We start from the raw sequence: 14,506 nt of genomic DNA on the forward strand, positions 1-14,506 counted from the left end.
AGTTCTGTGTTAGTGAATGGGCTTGTTATAGAGGAGGCTTCACTGTAGGGTTTTCTGACAAGGTTGTTGATTGTCACTTTTCCATTGTCAGTGTTTTTAAGCAGGGCTGGCTTCATGAGCATGCAACTTGTGCAGTTGCACAGCGCCCTGTGATTTCAGGGATACCATGCTTGGTTTACTGATGTACTGTTGCCATCTTGAAATTCTTAATTTTTAAGTAAGGGCTCCACATTTATGTTTCATACTGTGACCCACAAATTATGCACTGGTCCTATCTTTTCTTCTAGATTGTATTACATTTTGAATAGAAGGCCTGTTTAGTCTCCTACCTGCTGAGGATAATCCAACTACACAGGGAAAGATTTCTGGGGTTTACTACTTGATATAAACTTTCAGTAATTCTCCTGTTTTCAGTGGTGGTCTTGCCTTCATCTGTTCCTGGTATTCCCGTGTTGCCCTCTCCAGAGAATTGTCCTTTATTCTTCTACTGTAATTGTGTAGGAGTAGTCTCAGTCCAGGCTTGCTGTATTTCTGCTGGTACAACATTCTTAAAAACCTCATGCATCTTCTGTGGAAGTTGAGGAGATTCATGCCTTAGACAGATGGGTTCTCCACAGATCTTTCTACATAATGCTATTTATTTTTCTGGCAGATGTTTGATTGGGTTCATGACTCACATAAGTAGTTTCTTGAGCAAACACTGTCTGATCAAACCTTTGACCTTCTCTCAGAGCCATTTATTGATGTGAATTTCCTAATTCTAGCATCATTTGCTATTTGGATAGACTGAGAACCTCCCAAATGATCAAGTGTTGGTTTCTTTTTGCTTAACATATCCTTTCTCTATTTATCTCTTTCTTCTTGCATTTTACCATATGCAGCAAGGAGAAAACAGACTACTACACCTTCAATACTTTGCTTAGAAATCTCCTCAGCTAAATATGGAAGTTTTACTTTCCACCCAATAGTAGAACACAATTCAGCCAGGTTTTCTATCACTCTATATAACAAAGATCACCTGTCACCTAGTTTCCAATAACATGTATCTCATTTTCTTCTGAGACCTCACAGAAGCATCCTTAACATTCACATTTCTACCAAGATTCTGTTCATGATGATATATCATTTTTCTAACTTGATAGCTTTTGCTACTTTACTCTTCACTTCCTTCTGAGCCCTTACCAGAATTGCCCTTAACATCCATATGTCTACCAGCCACCTCTTGAAAGCACATGAGGTGTTTTCTTGTCTAGCACCACAGGATTCTTCCAGCCTCTGTCTACTACCCAATTCCTAAGCTACTTCCCCATTTTTAGGTGTTTGTGTAGCACCCCTATTCTTGGCACCAAAATCTGAATTACTTTCCTGAAACTGATATACTAGAGTTCCATCAACTTAGTGGCTGGAAACAGCAGAAATTTATTCTCTCACAGCTGTGGAGGTCCTAAGTCTAAAATCAACATGTTGTCAGGGCTCTACTCCCTCCACAGGTTCTGGGTGAGAATCTTTCCATGCCTCTTCCTGTGTCTGCTGGCTTGTGGCAGCATAACTCCCATTTCTGCCTTATCTTCACATGGCTTTCCCCTTTGTATCACTGTGTCTCAACTCTCACTCTCCTTTTTCTTAGAAGGAAACTAAATAGTACTTAGGGCCCACTCTAAAATCTGAGGTGATCTGATCTTATGATGCTTAATTGTATCTTAGTGAAAACCCTATTTCCAAATTTTATTACATTCACAGATATCAGGGATTAGGGCCTATCTTCCACCTATGATAAGCACTGAAGGTGAATTTCAGTGTATTTAAAATTGTGAAAGTATATTATAATATTGTGGACAGAAACACTCACGATATAAAAACAAATGACCAAAACATATAGTGATTTTTCTTGTTAAGCCATTTTTCTTCTCTTGAGCAAGCTATTAAATATTTTAGAAGCTGTATTATTAGAAGGGCCCTTTCTATTACCAGAATTAAAATACAATCAAACTTTGGAGGGTAAGCTTAAAATGAAAAAAGTCATAAAAATTGGAAGAGTTTTAGAGAGGTTCACATCCTTATTGATTGTTATGTTGTTTGTAGATTTATTGTATGTATAAGGCATAAGTCTTTTCTTTAAACATTGGCTGGCGAAGGATTGTTCTTGGGTACTCTCAAAGTAGGGAGGATTTGTTGTAATCATCCTGGTACAAGTGGTGCAGCCCCTTTTTTTTTTTTTTTTTTAATTTTTTTTTTTCAACCTTTTTGTTTTTATTTTTGGGACAGAGAGAGACAGAGCATGAACGGGGGAGGAGCAGAGAGAGAGGGAGACACAGAATCGGAAACAGGCTCCAGGCTCCGAGCCATCAGCCCAGAGCCTGACGCGGGGCTCGAACTCACGGACCGCGAGATCGTGACCTGGCTGAAGTCAGACGCTTAACCGACTGCGCCACCCAGGCGCCCCGGTGCAGCCCTTTTTATGATCACAAACTATGTGCTTGTCTGTTCTTTCCTTTCTCCTTGCCTTTCTCCTTCCTTTGTTCCCTCTTTTCCTTCATCTCTCTTCCCTCCTTTCCGCTTCCTTCTTTTTTCCCCTGCTTGGCTTGAGTTAGTTTTGTTCATCTGCTTCTCAAAGCACTTTGTTTTTCATAACTTTAACAAAGTTGATGATAGTCATTTCTTTTAAATCTGGTGCAGAGTGGAGTTTATACCTTTCCTATTGGAGCAAATAATAAAGTGGCATTGAAGTAGCAGTTGGAATAGGACCAGGCCAATCAACAAATTAGCCAGGAATTTAGCCAGAGTTATGCAAGAGGCGATTATTCTCAGGCTGTGCAGAATTTGACAATTCTTGAACAGATTGCCATTGGTAGAAGAGATGTGCTAATGGAGAAATGATAATGACAACAATAATGGCACTGTTGTAAATGTATGATCCTCTTTTATGAATTTCACTGGTAATTGTTTTCATATCCAGAGTGATGAATTAGGTGTGACCCGCTTATGTATTCTTAATTTTCTAACTGCTAATTCCTTTCCTTCAAGTTTTGGTTTAGACATGGACATAATATTGTTACATATGGTTTTGTAAGTTAGGGTATAGAAAATTCAATTACTTCTTTGGTAGTGTGAATAAAGTGTGAGTTTCTTTGCATACCTTCATCATTGTATTTGTTTGGAAACTTCCATAAGGAGTTTTTGTTATCTTGTTTTTGATTGAGAGGATTTAGCAAAGCTGATAGTTTTGGAATCTGTTTGTTGATGAAATCCATACAGTGTGTTAAGGCAGCCATTAATGGGCTAGGTCCAGAGTTGAAAACTAATTCTTTGAAAAATTTTGGGAATCTGAAGCTAAAAGCACAGATATATTAACCTATGTGTTTCAGTACTGGGTATAGTTTACTATGGCAAAAGTGCTCACTTTCCATTTGTAATACTACTTTATACCTTTAAAGTGATTCTTACATGATTTTGTTACTTTTTTTCTCCTTTTTTATGTTTGGCTAAATATTTGAATTCATCTGTGGATTGACTTGGTATCATTTTGAAGGATTTTGTTATAGGCTGTTATTTGTTACTCATTGTATAGAGGGACTAAGAAATGAAGTAGAATGAGGAGATAAGAGATGAAGCATTTGTTCATTGGGAAAGACTTCTTGTCGTATAATGCTGTGTCATGCCAGTGAAGCCTACTTTTTTAAAGAAATTAAGTAGGCCTGTTGTAATTGTCAACTATAGGGTCAGTGAGAGATGGAGAAATGGTGTTTTGTCATTTTTGTTATGTTTTGACAGAGTAGATGCATATGGGATTATCTGTTCTTATTTGTGCTTCTCTGACATTTATAGTTAGTTAGGTTACTTCGGTGTGTTGGATTCTATAGATTTTGGTGTGTTAGTTGTGGTTCTGACCATTTCTCAGTCAGAACCTTTTCAGTGCATTGGTTGGTTGTTATCCCATTATCTTTATTTTGCTTTCTTGCCCTGCAAATTTCCTTTTGGAATATCTGGAAGTGTTTATAGCTGCCTTATCCAATATAGTTGATTAGTTGTTATGAAAGGGATGTAATCTTGTGGCTTCAGAGAAAGTGGTGAAGCCTATATTGGAAAACCTTTCTCAATCAGACATTATTAATTACCTTGTGTAAATTATGTTCACTCTAATTATAGACTTGCTCTTGGCCAAAGAATTTAGAAGGTGAGAAGCAACTGCTTTCTAATAGGTAGAATATAATGGTTAATTGGTCTTTGAAGTTCCATTCCTTCCTTCCTGTTTCTTTCTTCTCTCTCTTTTTAAGTACTGTAGTAAGTCATTCCAAATACATCAATCAAATATTGGCTTTTAACCATCTGTGTGGCACAGGATCCTGTTACTGTGCATTTACTAGATGTGATTAATATGGGTTGTTATACTTGGTTTGTTAATGGCCAACAATAATATAATGTTAATTGAGAAAAGTTTATCAGTTTGTGCCATAAGCTTAGTTTTAAAATTTTTTTTTGTATAAATCTTGATTCAAATGCCCAAAATGAGTTTGTCATCAGTATAAAAAAAAGGGCTAATACCCCATTTTTTTGTGTGAAGTACTTATATTTGTTAATTGTATAGTTCCTATTTATATATGTACTTATTCAACAAATAATTTTTCAATACCTATCATGTCCAGGCATATTAAGGGTAGTAGACTCATGTGTATTTAATAATTTTGCCAAGGAGCTACTATCTGGAGTGGTTATGGGTAGTAGAGAATTGTTGGAATGTGCTTTTGATAATCTTTGAAAAGCAACTTACTTTACCACCTTTCTTGTCAGACCAAAATTTCTGGTTGGCAGAATAATTTGATGAATAACTAAGTCAAGTTTTACCAAGAGTAACCAGTTTGTGCCATACTTTAATCAGAATGCATGACTTATGGCATATGAGTCTGCGTGTTATTGAGTTTTACATAGAAAACAAATCTTTTGATAAAGAGTTGGGAATATACTCAAGTTAGTTCAGTCTTTGATGGGATATTTTTCAGTGAACTTTGAGCTATCAGCAGATCTCTTTCAGGCTTCACCCTGCCCTTACAGAACTAAGTGGCCTTGAACAAACTACTTGACCTGTCCAGGCTTCAGTTTCCTCATTTACAAAATGACTGCATTGGAATGGCTTACCTTTCAAGTCTCTTCTTATTTAAAAAGTCTATAATTTTATTTAAGGTGAAAGCATTTTCCTGAATCTTCCCTTTCTAGTGATGCTTTTGGGTTTGACATTTTGAAAGAAAGTTACCATTGTGGTTAAATTTGGTTTTGACTACTTTGAAGATAGGTTGTAAATTTTTGGCTCTATATTCTGAAATAAAAATTTCAGGCCATGTAGGACTATCTGGTTATTCCTGTGTTTTCTTTTGGTAACTAGGCAGCCTTCTGTGTTACAATGTGGTTGTATGATTATGGTCAATAACTTTGCAGTAAGCAAAGGGAGGTCGATTGGTCTAGTTTTAGCATACTGTATCATAGAATAGCATGAAGAAAATTGGAAGGGTATTTTAGAAAATGATTGAATCCAACTCTGTCATTTAACAGGTAAAGAAACATGCCCAAAAATATTTGTTAATTTATATGCTGAACTTGTATCAGGAAAAGAATGTTGATCATAATCTCATTCATTCACTTAACAGACATGTATGTTAGTCTATTAAGTAACCCCCTTTCGAAACCCAGGTTTTAAATACATTTTTAATATACTTATTATGATAGAAAATTCTCTGTCTTTGATGAAGAATGAAACCCCTTTTTCACTTCCCAAATGTATTTGGCCTTCAAGTCCTGTCCACTCCCTCTCTTCTTTATACAGGGCATCATTTGGGATACATATATTCAATGGCAAGTAAAATTTCATCTTCCTGAATTGAACTTGGATTTCTTTCAGATATCCATGTGAAAACCTTAATACATAGTCGGATATATATATCTGGGGATCAGCCATGACAAGGTTGGAGATATAAATTAAGGAGTTGCACATAGATAATATTTAAGGTAATAAAATTAATTTAAGGTCAGTTAAAGGTTGAAGAAGTTAAAGAGGAGATCTGATTCCCAGGGAACCTCTACATTTCAAAGTTACGGCAGTGAAAAGGAGACAACAGAAAAGACAGAAGAAATAGATAGGAAGAGAACCATGTAAACAAAATATTCCAAGAAGGAAGGGGTAGAGTTGGCATGATGATGGCTGAAGCAGTGACTGCAGGATTTTTGAATCTTATCAGATTTTCTTGCAAAATTAGACTAAGATGTTTAAAGAAAAAAAAATTTTAAGTACTGTATTCAACAACAAAACAAGTAGATGACACTTGTTTGAATGAATTCTAAAGCCTAAGCAATAGAGCTGAACTATTGACAACAATGAGACATATATGTCTATCACATCTGTGCTAGAGTAACACAGCGGAATATAAAGAGGGTTTAGGATGGTCCCAAGTGCTTAGTGATCCAGACAGAAATTGCTGCCCCAGAAGAACCATTGCCAACAGAGTAGAGGACTTAGAAGACAGATCTGAGGATAGCACCTGAAACTGTAAGAGTGCTCTGAGCCCTCATTTCTCTTGGAAGTAAATACCTGGTGAAAGCACCCTTCTTGTACAGAGGTGCATGGTGAAGGGAAATGGTAAGGAGTAGCACAACACACTAAAGGAAGGAGAATGTTCAGGTACTGGTAGAGGAGGGGCTCAGAGAAAGCAGAGATCAGAAAGTACAGGAGAAGTGGCTACCCTGATTAAACACACACACACACACACACACACACACACACACACACACACACACCACACGCACTCATGCACTCATGCATGCACATTTTATTACCTTGTAATAACAGTAGAAGAGGAAGCCCTAGAATTATAAAGCTAGGGAGGTTGTTTAGGTCCATTTCATTCCTTATTCAGGAACCTCTTCCTAAAAGTCAGTTGGAACATGGAGAGAAAAGGACTGTGGTGAGACCATGTACAAAGATAGAAGCATTTTGAAGAATAACATAAATCAGAAGTAGAATGGTTCAGAAATGAGAAAAGATAACAGTTAAATAAGAAGAGATAACTGACAAACACAAGAAGAGAAGTAAAATTTTAAAAAAACTCACAAAATGAGGACTAAGCTTGAAAGAATAACACAATGAGTGCAGCACTGTAGGAAGAAAGAAAAATAAAAGATGGCACAAAGAAAAATATCAAATAAATGAAGAAAGGATTTGAGAGAAAGGAATAATTATAAGAAATAAGCAAAACGGACCCAGTATGTGTATAACTGCAGTTCCTGAAGAAGAAAAACTGAAGAAGTGAAACAAGTATATGAAGAAACAAAATGAATCAAACTTTCAGGAAATAAAAGAAGACTAGCACCTTAGATTTTGAAAGTATACATGCATATCTGGAGAATAGACCCCAGACAGTCGATTGTGAGAAATATTGTAGTGACTTCAAAGAAAGTAACTTTCAAAAGAACATTTCAGATATTTAAATATAATCACTTCTGCTTTTTATAATTTTTCCCAGGACAGTTCATATTTATGCCTATTATTCTTGTATTATTATATCTAGTATTATTAATACTAACCCCTGTGCTCTCAAAAGTCACCCAGTTTGGAAAATAAATTTTAGGCAACCAAAATGTAAGATAAAGGAAATTACATCCATCTGAGACTTTTAAAAAGCAAATTTCATGCCAAAAAATAATATAACACAATTAAAATACTCAAGGGAAGAAGATGTGAGTTGAGGATTTATGTATGGCTAACTAATGTTCAGTTTTAAAAGATGCAAATGGTTCTCAACATTCAAAAACTTAAAGAATGTTATTCTAATGGTCTTTTTATAAGGAATCTTCCTGACACCTCAATGTATTCCAAAAAATAAAATAATAAAACCAGCATTCTCTGATAAAAATGAAACAAAATTATAAATGAATACAAAATCAAAGAAATAAAACACCACCCAGCTTAGAAATTAAAATGACATAAACATACTATTTTTTTCTTTCATCAATTTTTTAATTAACATAAAATTCACATTATATAATATTCATCATTTAAGCCATTTTAAAGTATGTAATTCAGTGGTTTTTAGTATATTCACAATATTGTTAAACAGTCACTAATATCTACTGCCAGACATTTTTATCACCTCAAGAAGAAACCCCTTATGCAGTTACCCCCCATTCCCCCTCCTGCAGCACCCAGCAACTGCTAATCTACTTTCTGTCTCTGGGTTTGCCTATTTTAGACATTTCATATAAAATGGAATCATGCAATATATGGCTTTTGTGTTTGAGTATTTCCATTTAGCATAATGTTTTCAAGGTTTAGCCATGTTATAGCAAGTATGAGTACTTCATTCCACTTGTGGGTGAATAATATTCTATTGCATGGATAATTCTGCAGTTTATCCAGCCCATTGGTGTCATTTGCATTGTTTCTGCCTTTTGGCTATTATTAATTACGTCATGATGAACGTTTGTGTACAAGTTTTTGTGCGAATGTATGTTTTCACTGCCCTTGGGTGTATAACTAGGGGTGAAATTTCTGGGATATTTGGTAACCCTGTATTTAATTTTTTGAGGAACTGCTATATTCTTTTGCATAATGGATGCACCATTTTGCATTTTCACCAGCAATGTGTGACTGTTTCAGTTTCTTCGCTTCCTTGCTGACACTTTCTTTGTTTTGTGTTACAGCTATCCTAGTGGATTTGAATGGTTTAACTTGAATTTCCATAATAGCTAATGATGTTGGGCATTTGTGTCTTTGGAGAAATATCTATTTAGTTTTTTACCCATTTTAAAATTTGTCTGTCTTTTTGTTGCTGAGTTATGAGACTTGTTTTTATATATTCTGGATATTAGAACTTTATCAAATATATTATTTGCAAATATGGAGCGGGTTGCCTTTTTGCCTTCTTATTAGTGTCCTTCGATTCACAAAAGCTTTAAATTTTGATGAAATCTAATTGATGTGTTTTTTTTTTTTTTTTTTCTTATTTGCTTGTGCTCATGGTGACTTATTTTCAGAAACCATTGCCTAATCCAAGATTACAAAGATATGCACCTATTTTTCCTTCAAGAGTTTGTTTTAGCTCTTATATTCAGGGATTTATCCATTTTTAGTTAATTTTTATATATCATTGAAGTGGGGTTCCAGATTTATTACTTTTTGTGTGGATTCAATTGTCCCACCATCATCTGTTGATAAGATTATTTCTTTGCTATTGAATTGCCCTTGTTACTTTGTAAAAATAGTTGATTATAGACATATACACTTATTTTGGATCTTCATTTCTATTTTCCATTGAACTAAATCCCTGTCCTTATACTAGTACCACACTGTTTGGTTACTGAAGCTTTGTGCTGAGTTTTGAAATGGAAAACACAAACCCTCCAACTTTGCTCATCTTTTCGAAATTGTTTTAGCTATTCATAATCCCTTGCAATTCTATGTGAATTTTAGGATCAGCTTGTCTGTTTCTGTAAAATAAAGCCACAAAATTCTCTACCAAAGAATTTTGGTAGAGATTGTACTGAATCTATAGATAAATTTGGAGATTAGTCACAACACATTAAGTCTTCCATTCCAGTAACACAGGATATCTTTCCACTTACTAAGTTGCTACAATTTTTTTGTAGTTTTTAATGTAAAAGTTTTGTATTTCTTTGGTAAAATTTATTCCTAGGTACTTTTTCCATGATATTGTAAATAGAAATTTTTTCTTGATTTCATGTTTGGAATTGCAAATGTGTAGAAATACACATGATTTTTGTGTTGACCTTTTATGTTATAACTTTGCTTATTAACCTGTTTATTAGGCCTAATAGTTATTGTTTATTGGATCTAATAATTCTGTAGTTTCTAATATATATAAAAACATGTCTTCTGAAAATAGGAATGGTTGCATTTCTTCATCTAATCTAGTATTTTCTTAGGATACCTTTTATTTATATTTTATTTATTTTTCTTGCCTAATGCCTTGTACAGTGTAAAATAGAAGTGTTAGGAGTGGACATCCTTATCTTGTTTCTGATGTTAAGGGAAAGGCTTTTAGTCTCTTGCCAATAGTATGATGTTAGCACAGATGCCTCTTATCAGATAGGTTGAGGATGTTGCTTCCTATTTTTAGTTTGTTCACTATTTTTATCAAGAAAACATGTTTGATCTTGTGACTGTTTTTTTTGCATACTGAGATGGTCATGTGGGTTTTTTTCCCTTTTTTTAATATAGTATATTAAATGGATTGCTTTTTGTATGTTGAACCACCTTGGCATTCATGAGATAAATTCCACATGGTCCTTCGTGCATAATCCTTTTAAAATGCTGTTGGATTCTGTTTGCTGCTATTTTATTGAAGAGTTTTACATCTATATTTATAAGGCACATTGTTTTGTACTTTTCTTGTATTTATCTGGCTTTGGATTAATCTAACACTGTTACTCAATCTTTTATGTTATCAGACTGAAGATAACTATTATATTTTTCATCATCATTTTATTCCCAAAGTCAGCAGTCTGGCACTTAGTAATTGTATAAATTAAATATGATGCTTACTGAGAAAATTTGGTATGAAACAATGGCATCTGGGAAAATTTTAGGTCATCAGTAACTGTATATTCATAGTACTTGGGAGAATCTACATTTTCTACTTTGATTTATGATGAATATTACTGAATATCTCCATATCATTTAAAAATTATGAAGTACATATTGAATATAATAGTCAAAATTTTAGTTCTGATATGTAAAATGATTATCGAAACCCATTATGTCAGTAATGAGAATTTTCAGCATAATCCAGATAATTCCTTCTCTCTAGAAGATACAGCCATGGATAAAATGTTCATTGTGATTTAAAATGTAATGTCATAGAACATTTTGGTTACTTATGTCTCTTAAGAAAATACCTTTTATATGAATTGCTCAGTACATTGTACTCTGTGCTTTTTTTAAGCACATCAGTACTTTTTTAAATTAATGATTTGTGTCATTATTCAGGACTATAGTTATTGAATTATCAAACCTGATAATTGAAATGGTTCATATTCATCCTTAATTTGTAATTAATTAGGTGAAAGTAGAATACCTTCTCAGTTTTACTTAGTGGATCTAGGGTAATTTGCTTTGCTCAGACCAATTAACTCTAAGGCTTTTGACTTTTTTGGTTCCCAGTTTTCTGAATTTTAAACTGAAGAGACTAGTTAGTAATAGGCATTGTCAAGAGAGAAAAAAAGTAAATTTTTATTTTATTAGTTAAGTTTGGAAAATGCTGGTTTTGGTAAAGTTCAACATAATTCCTTCTCGGTTTGTCTGAAGTTTAATATGTTAATATATGCTGTTCATGTCCATAGTTTGACCATAGTTGCCTATTTTGTATGAGCTTCTCCTAAATCCTTGGCCTGAAAGTGGAACATAAGCATCCCAAGAATTGCCTGAGATGATCCACTATGATATGGAAAGAAGATGTCAGAATACCTATTACTATTTACATTTTTTTAATCTTGAAAAGAGAAAAATCTGTGTTAATATTTAGCTCATGGATTGATGCTTTTTGTCCTCCCTAAGTCCTTGTATGAAACAGTCACATATTATTTGTGAGATACCCTGACATGAATGGGAGATCCAAAGTGATGAGTTGGTAGTGATACTCTTATTTATTTGCTTGTTTGTTTTTAGTGTAAATAGTGTATCACTTGCTTAACCAAGTAATTGGACTATTATTAGTGTTTAGTAAAATAACTCTCATAGAGATGGAAAAATGACTTCAGAAAGATTGCTGAGCCATAGACTGATAATCGTAGCAACAAAAGTCTGTATTTATAACAAGTGCCTCTGGTGATTCTTTGTGTTTAGGCAGTTTTGGGAAATAGTGATTTATTCACACTGAGGTATATAAAGGGATGTACCAGAAACGGGGGATTAGATGTTAATAATGAAAGAGAATCTGTTAAATCAGTAAGGTATAATAAATGAGGGGAGATGATGAATGAGCAAGTGGCAGCAGTAAATGGACAAAAATTATTGGCATTATCTTTCATTCTAAATATAGTTGAAGTTTAATTTTCTCTCACAGTCCATCAGGGTGATGATGCAGTCATTCAGGGTTACAAGCTGGCAGAGGCTGTGCCATCTGCAGAACCTGGCTTTCATTGTCATCTTGGGCATTCACATCCACCAGCAAGTAGGGGAAGAAAGGCAGTGTGGAAGACTTGTGTGGGAGGTTTTTGTGATTCAAACCTGAAATTCTGTATGTCACTTCTCCCAACCTGATATTCTTAAAATAAATCCCACTTGGTTGACATGTGTTATTCTAGTAATATATTGCTAGAGTCAGTTAGCTTATACTTTGTTTAGAATTTTAATCTTTGTTTAGAATTTCTGTATTCATAAAAGAATGGTTCATAATTTTATTTTCTTTTAAATATTTTTGCAGAGTTTAGTATAAGGGATATACTGTCCTAATAAAATATGTGGGGAAGTATTGCTTCATTTCCTACTCTCTGGAAGAGTTTGTGTTTGTGTAAGATTTGTTACTTCTTTCTTTTTAATTTTTTTTACTAAAAAAATTATTTAATGTTTATTTATTTTTGCAAGAGAGAGACAGAGCACGAGCAGGGGAGGGTCAGAGAGAGGAAGACCCAAAATCCAAAGTAGGCTTCAGGCTCTGACCTAGCAGCACAGAGTCCGATGCGGGGCTGGAACCCATGAATCACGAGATCATGACCTGAGCCCAAATCGGACTCAACCGACTGAGCCACCAGGCGCCCCTGTTACTTCTTTCTTAAATGTTTATTAAAATCACCTGTTAAGTAATCTCGTCTTAGAAATTCTTGGTCAGAAGTTTTTTGTTTGTTTTTTTACATTAATGCAACATCAGTTTCTCTTAGGTATATAGGACTATTCAGATTTTTTATTTCATCTTTTTAAAAATTTTGGTAAGTTGTGCTTTTTCCTAGGAGATTTTAAATTTTATCTAAAATTTAATTTTTTGAAATATTGTATAGTATCTTAATGTTTTTTAAAAGAAGTATATGTAGGTAAATGTAATATCCTAATTCATGTATGATGTTGGAAATTCGCATTTTTTAATTTTTCTCAATTTTATTTTTATCATCATACTGCATTTCCCTTTTTTTCTTAATTTGGATTATTTTTTTTAAAGATTCTCTTTTGTTACGTGTCTATTTAATCTTTTTACTCTGTCCCATGTTGTTTTAAATGCTTTCATTTTTTGGTGGGTTTTTTTTTTTTTTTTTTTTTGTATTTTTTGTTTTGTTTTGTATTTTGTGTTTTCCATAGTTTTTTCCTCTCTTTTTATTGTAGTCTCTTCCCCTGCCCCATCTTTTAGGTCTATAATCCTCCCTTCTGCTGTGTTTCAATTACTGTTTACCTCATCTGTTGAGTTACTAATAGTGCATATTTCTCAGCTGTAAAATATCTATTTCATGAATTCCAGTTCTCTGTTGAAAATCTGTATCCTATCAATTTTCTTTATTTCTCCTCTACTTTCTTGAACATATGAATCATAGATGTTTTAAACTCTTTGATAGCTAATATATAAATCCTCCATGGGCCTATTCCTTTGGTCTTTGTGTTTTCTGTGTTTTTGGTCTCATCTGTTGTCATCTCTCTGATACTTTTGTATTGAAAGCTATTCAGAGTGTTTGAAAAATTAGAAAGTCTTTGTAGGATATTAACATTCTCCAAAGAGAGTTCATCCTTTCCTTTCCTAAGAAGGTAGAATGAGGAGGTGATCACCCTAATCCAGTGGTTCTCCAACTTTGTTATGTATTAAACTACTGGTATTATACATATATTACTGGAGAAGTAATAAAAAATATGTAGAAGCCCAAGCTCATTGAAGTAACACAGGCCTTCCTGTCTCTTGATTCAAGTCCAGAATTGCCAAATATTCCAAGAGACAATCCCATTGCCTTATGTTTTCTCATTTTTGAGTATGGTTTTCCTCTCTCAGTTATTGTTTCGCTGTAAGTTTTCATTGTTTCAGTCCTCCCTAATACTTTTACACAGAAGTTTATTTTTTCTCTTTTTTAGCCAAAGCATTGATGTGCCACAAACCACTCAGTCATTCATGAATGCAAAAGTCAGTGGTTTTAGTTTATAAACGAAAGAACAAATCATGGTTTATTTTTTTGTTTTTGTTTTTCAGGACAAGCATAAACAAGAATTGGAAGACATGAGGAAAGCTGGTCATGAAGCTCTCAGCATTATTGTGGATGAATATAAGGTAGAGATTTGGGAGTCTGTTTTCTTTTTTAAACTTTAGCATACTTTCATAAAACATTTATACACATAGGCATATGCAAACATACACAAATTATAAAATTACAGTAGTCTTATTTTGGTATACAATTCCTTTCAATTGACTGATGTGTTAATTGAAAATATACTTAGTAGATTACAAAGGTAATGCTAGATGTTGCTCTGCATTTGAGAAGTTGTGGAATTTTTTAAGAATATAGAATCTGGGGGCGCCTGGGTGGCGCAGTCGGT

At 34.0% G+C, this 14,506-nt stretch overlaps 1 protein-coding gene across 8 annotated transcripts in view; it reads left to right on the forward strand.

Annotated features, from left to right (window-relative positions):
• Nucleotides 1–14,506, forward strand: part of CCDC91 (coiled-coil domain containing 91) — a 357,464-nt gene that overhangs the window by 168,940 nt on the left and 174,018 nt on the right. For all 8 annotated transcript variants that reach the window (XM_049625214.1, XM_049625210.1, XM_049625213.1 and 5 more), the window contains one exon: nucleotides 14,163–14,240. In XM_049625214.1, coding sequence (XP_049481171.1) covers nucleotides 14,163–14,240 — 78 coding nt within the window. The remainder of the gene's footprint in view (nucleotides 1–14,162; nucleotides 14,241–14,506) is intronic.

The sequence above is a fragment of the Panthera uncia genome, chromosome B4 (assembly GCF_023721935.1).
Source record: "Panthera uncia isolate 11264 chromosome B4, Puncia_PCG_1.0, whole genome shotgun sequence".
Classification (NCBI taxonomy): Eukaryota; Metazoa; Chordata; class Mammalia; order Carnivora; family Felidae; genus Panthera; species Panthera uncia.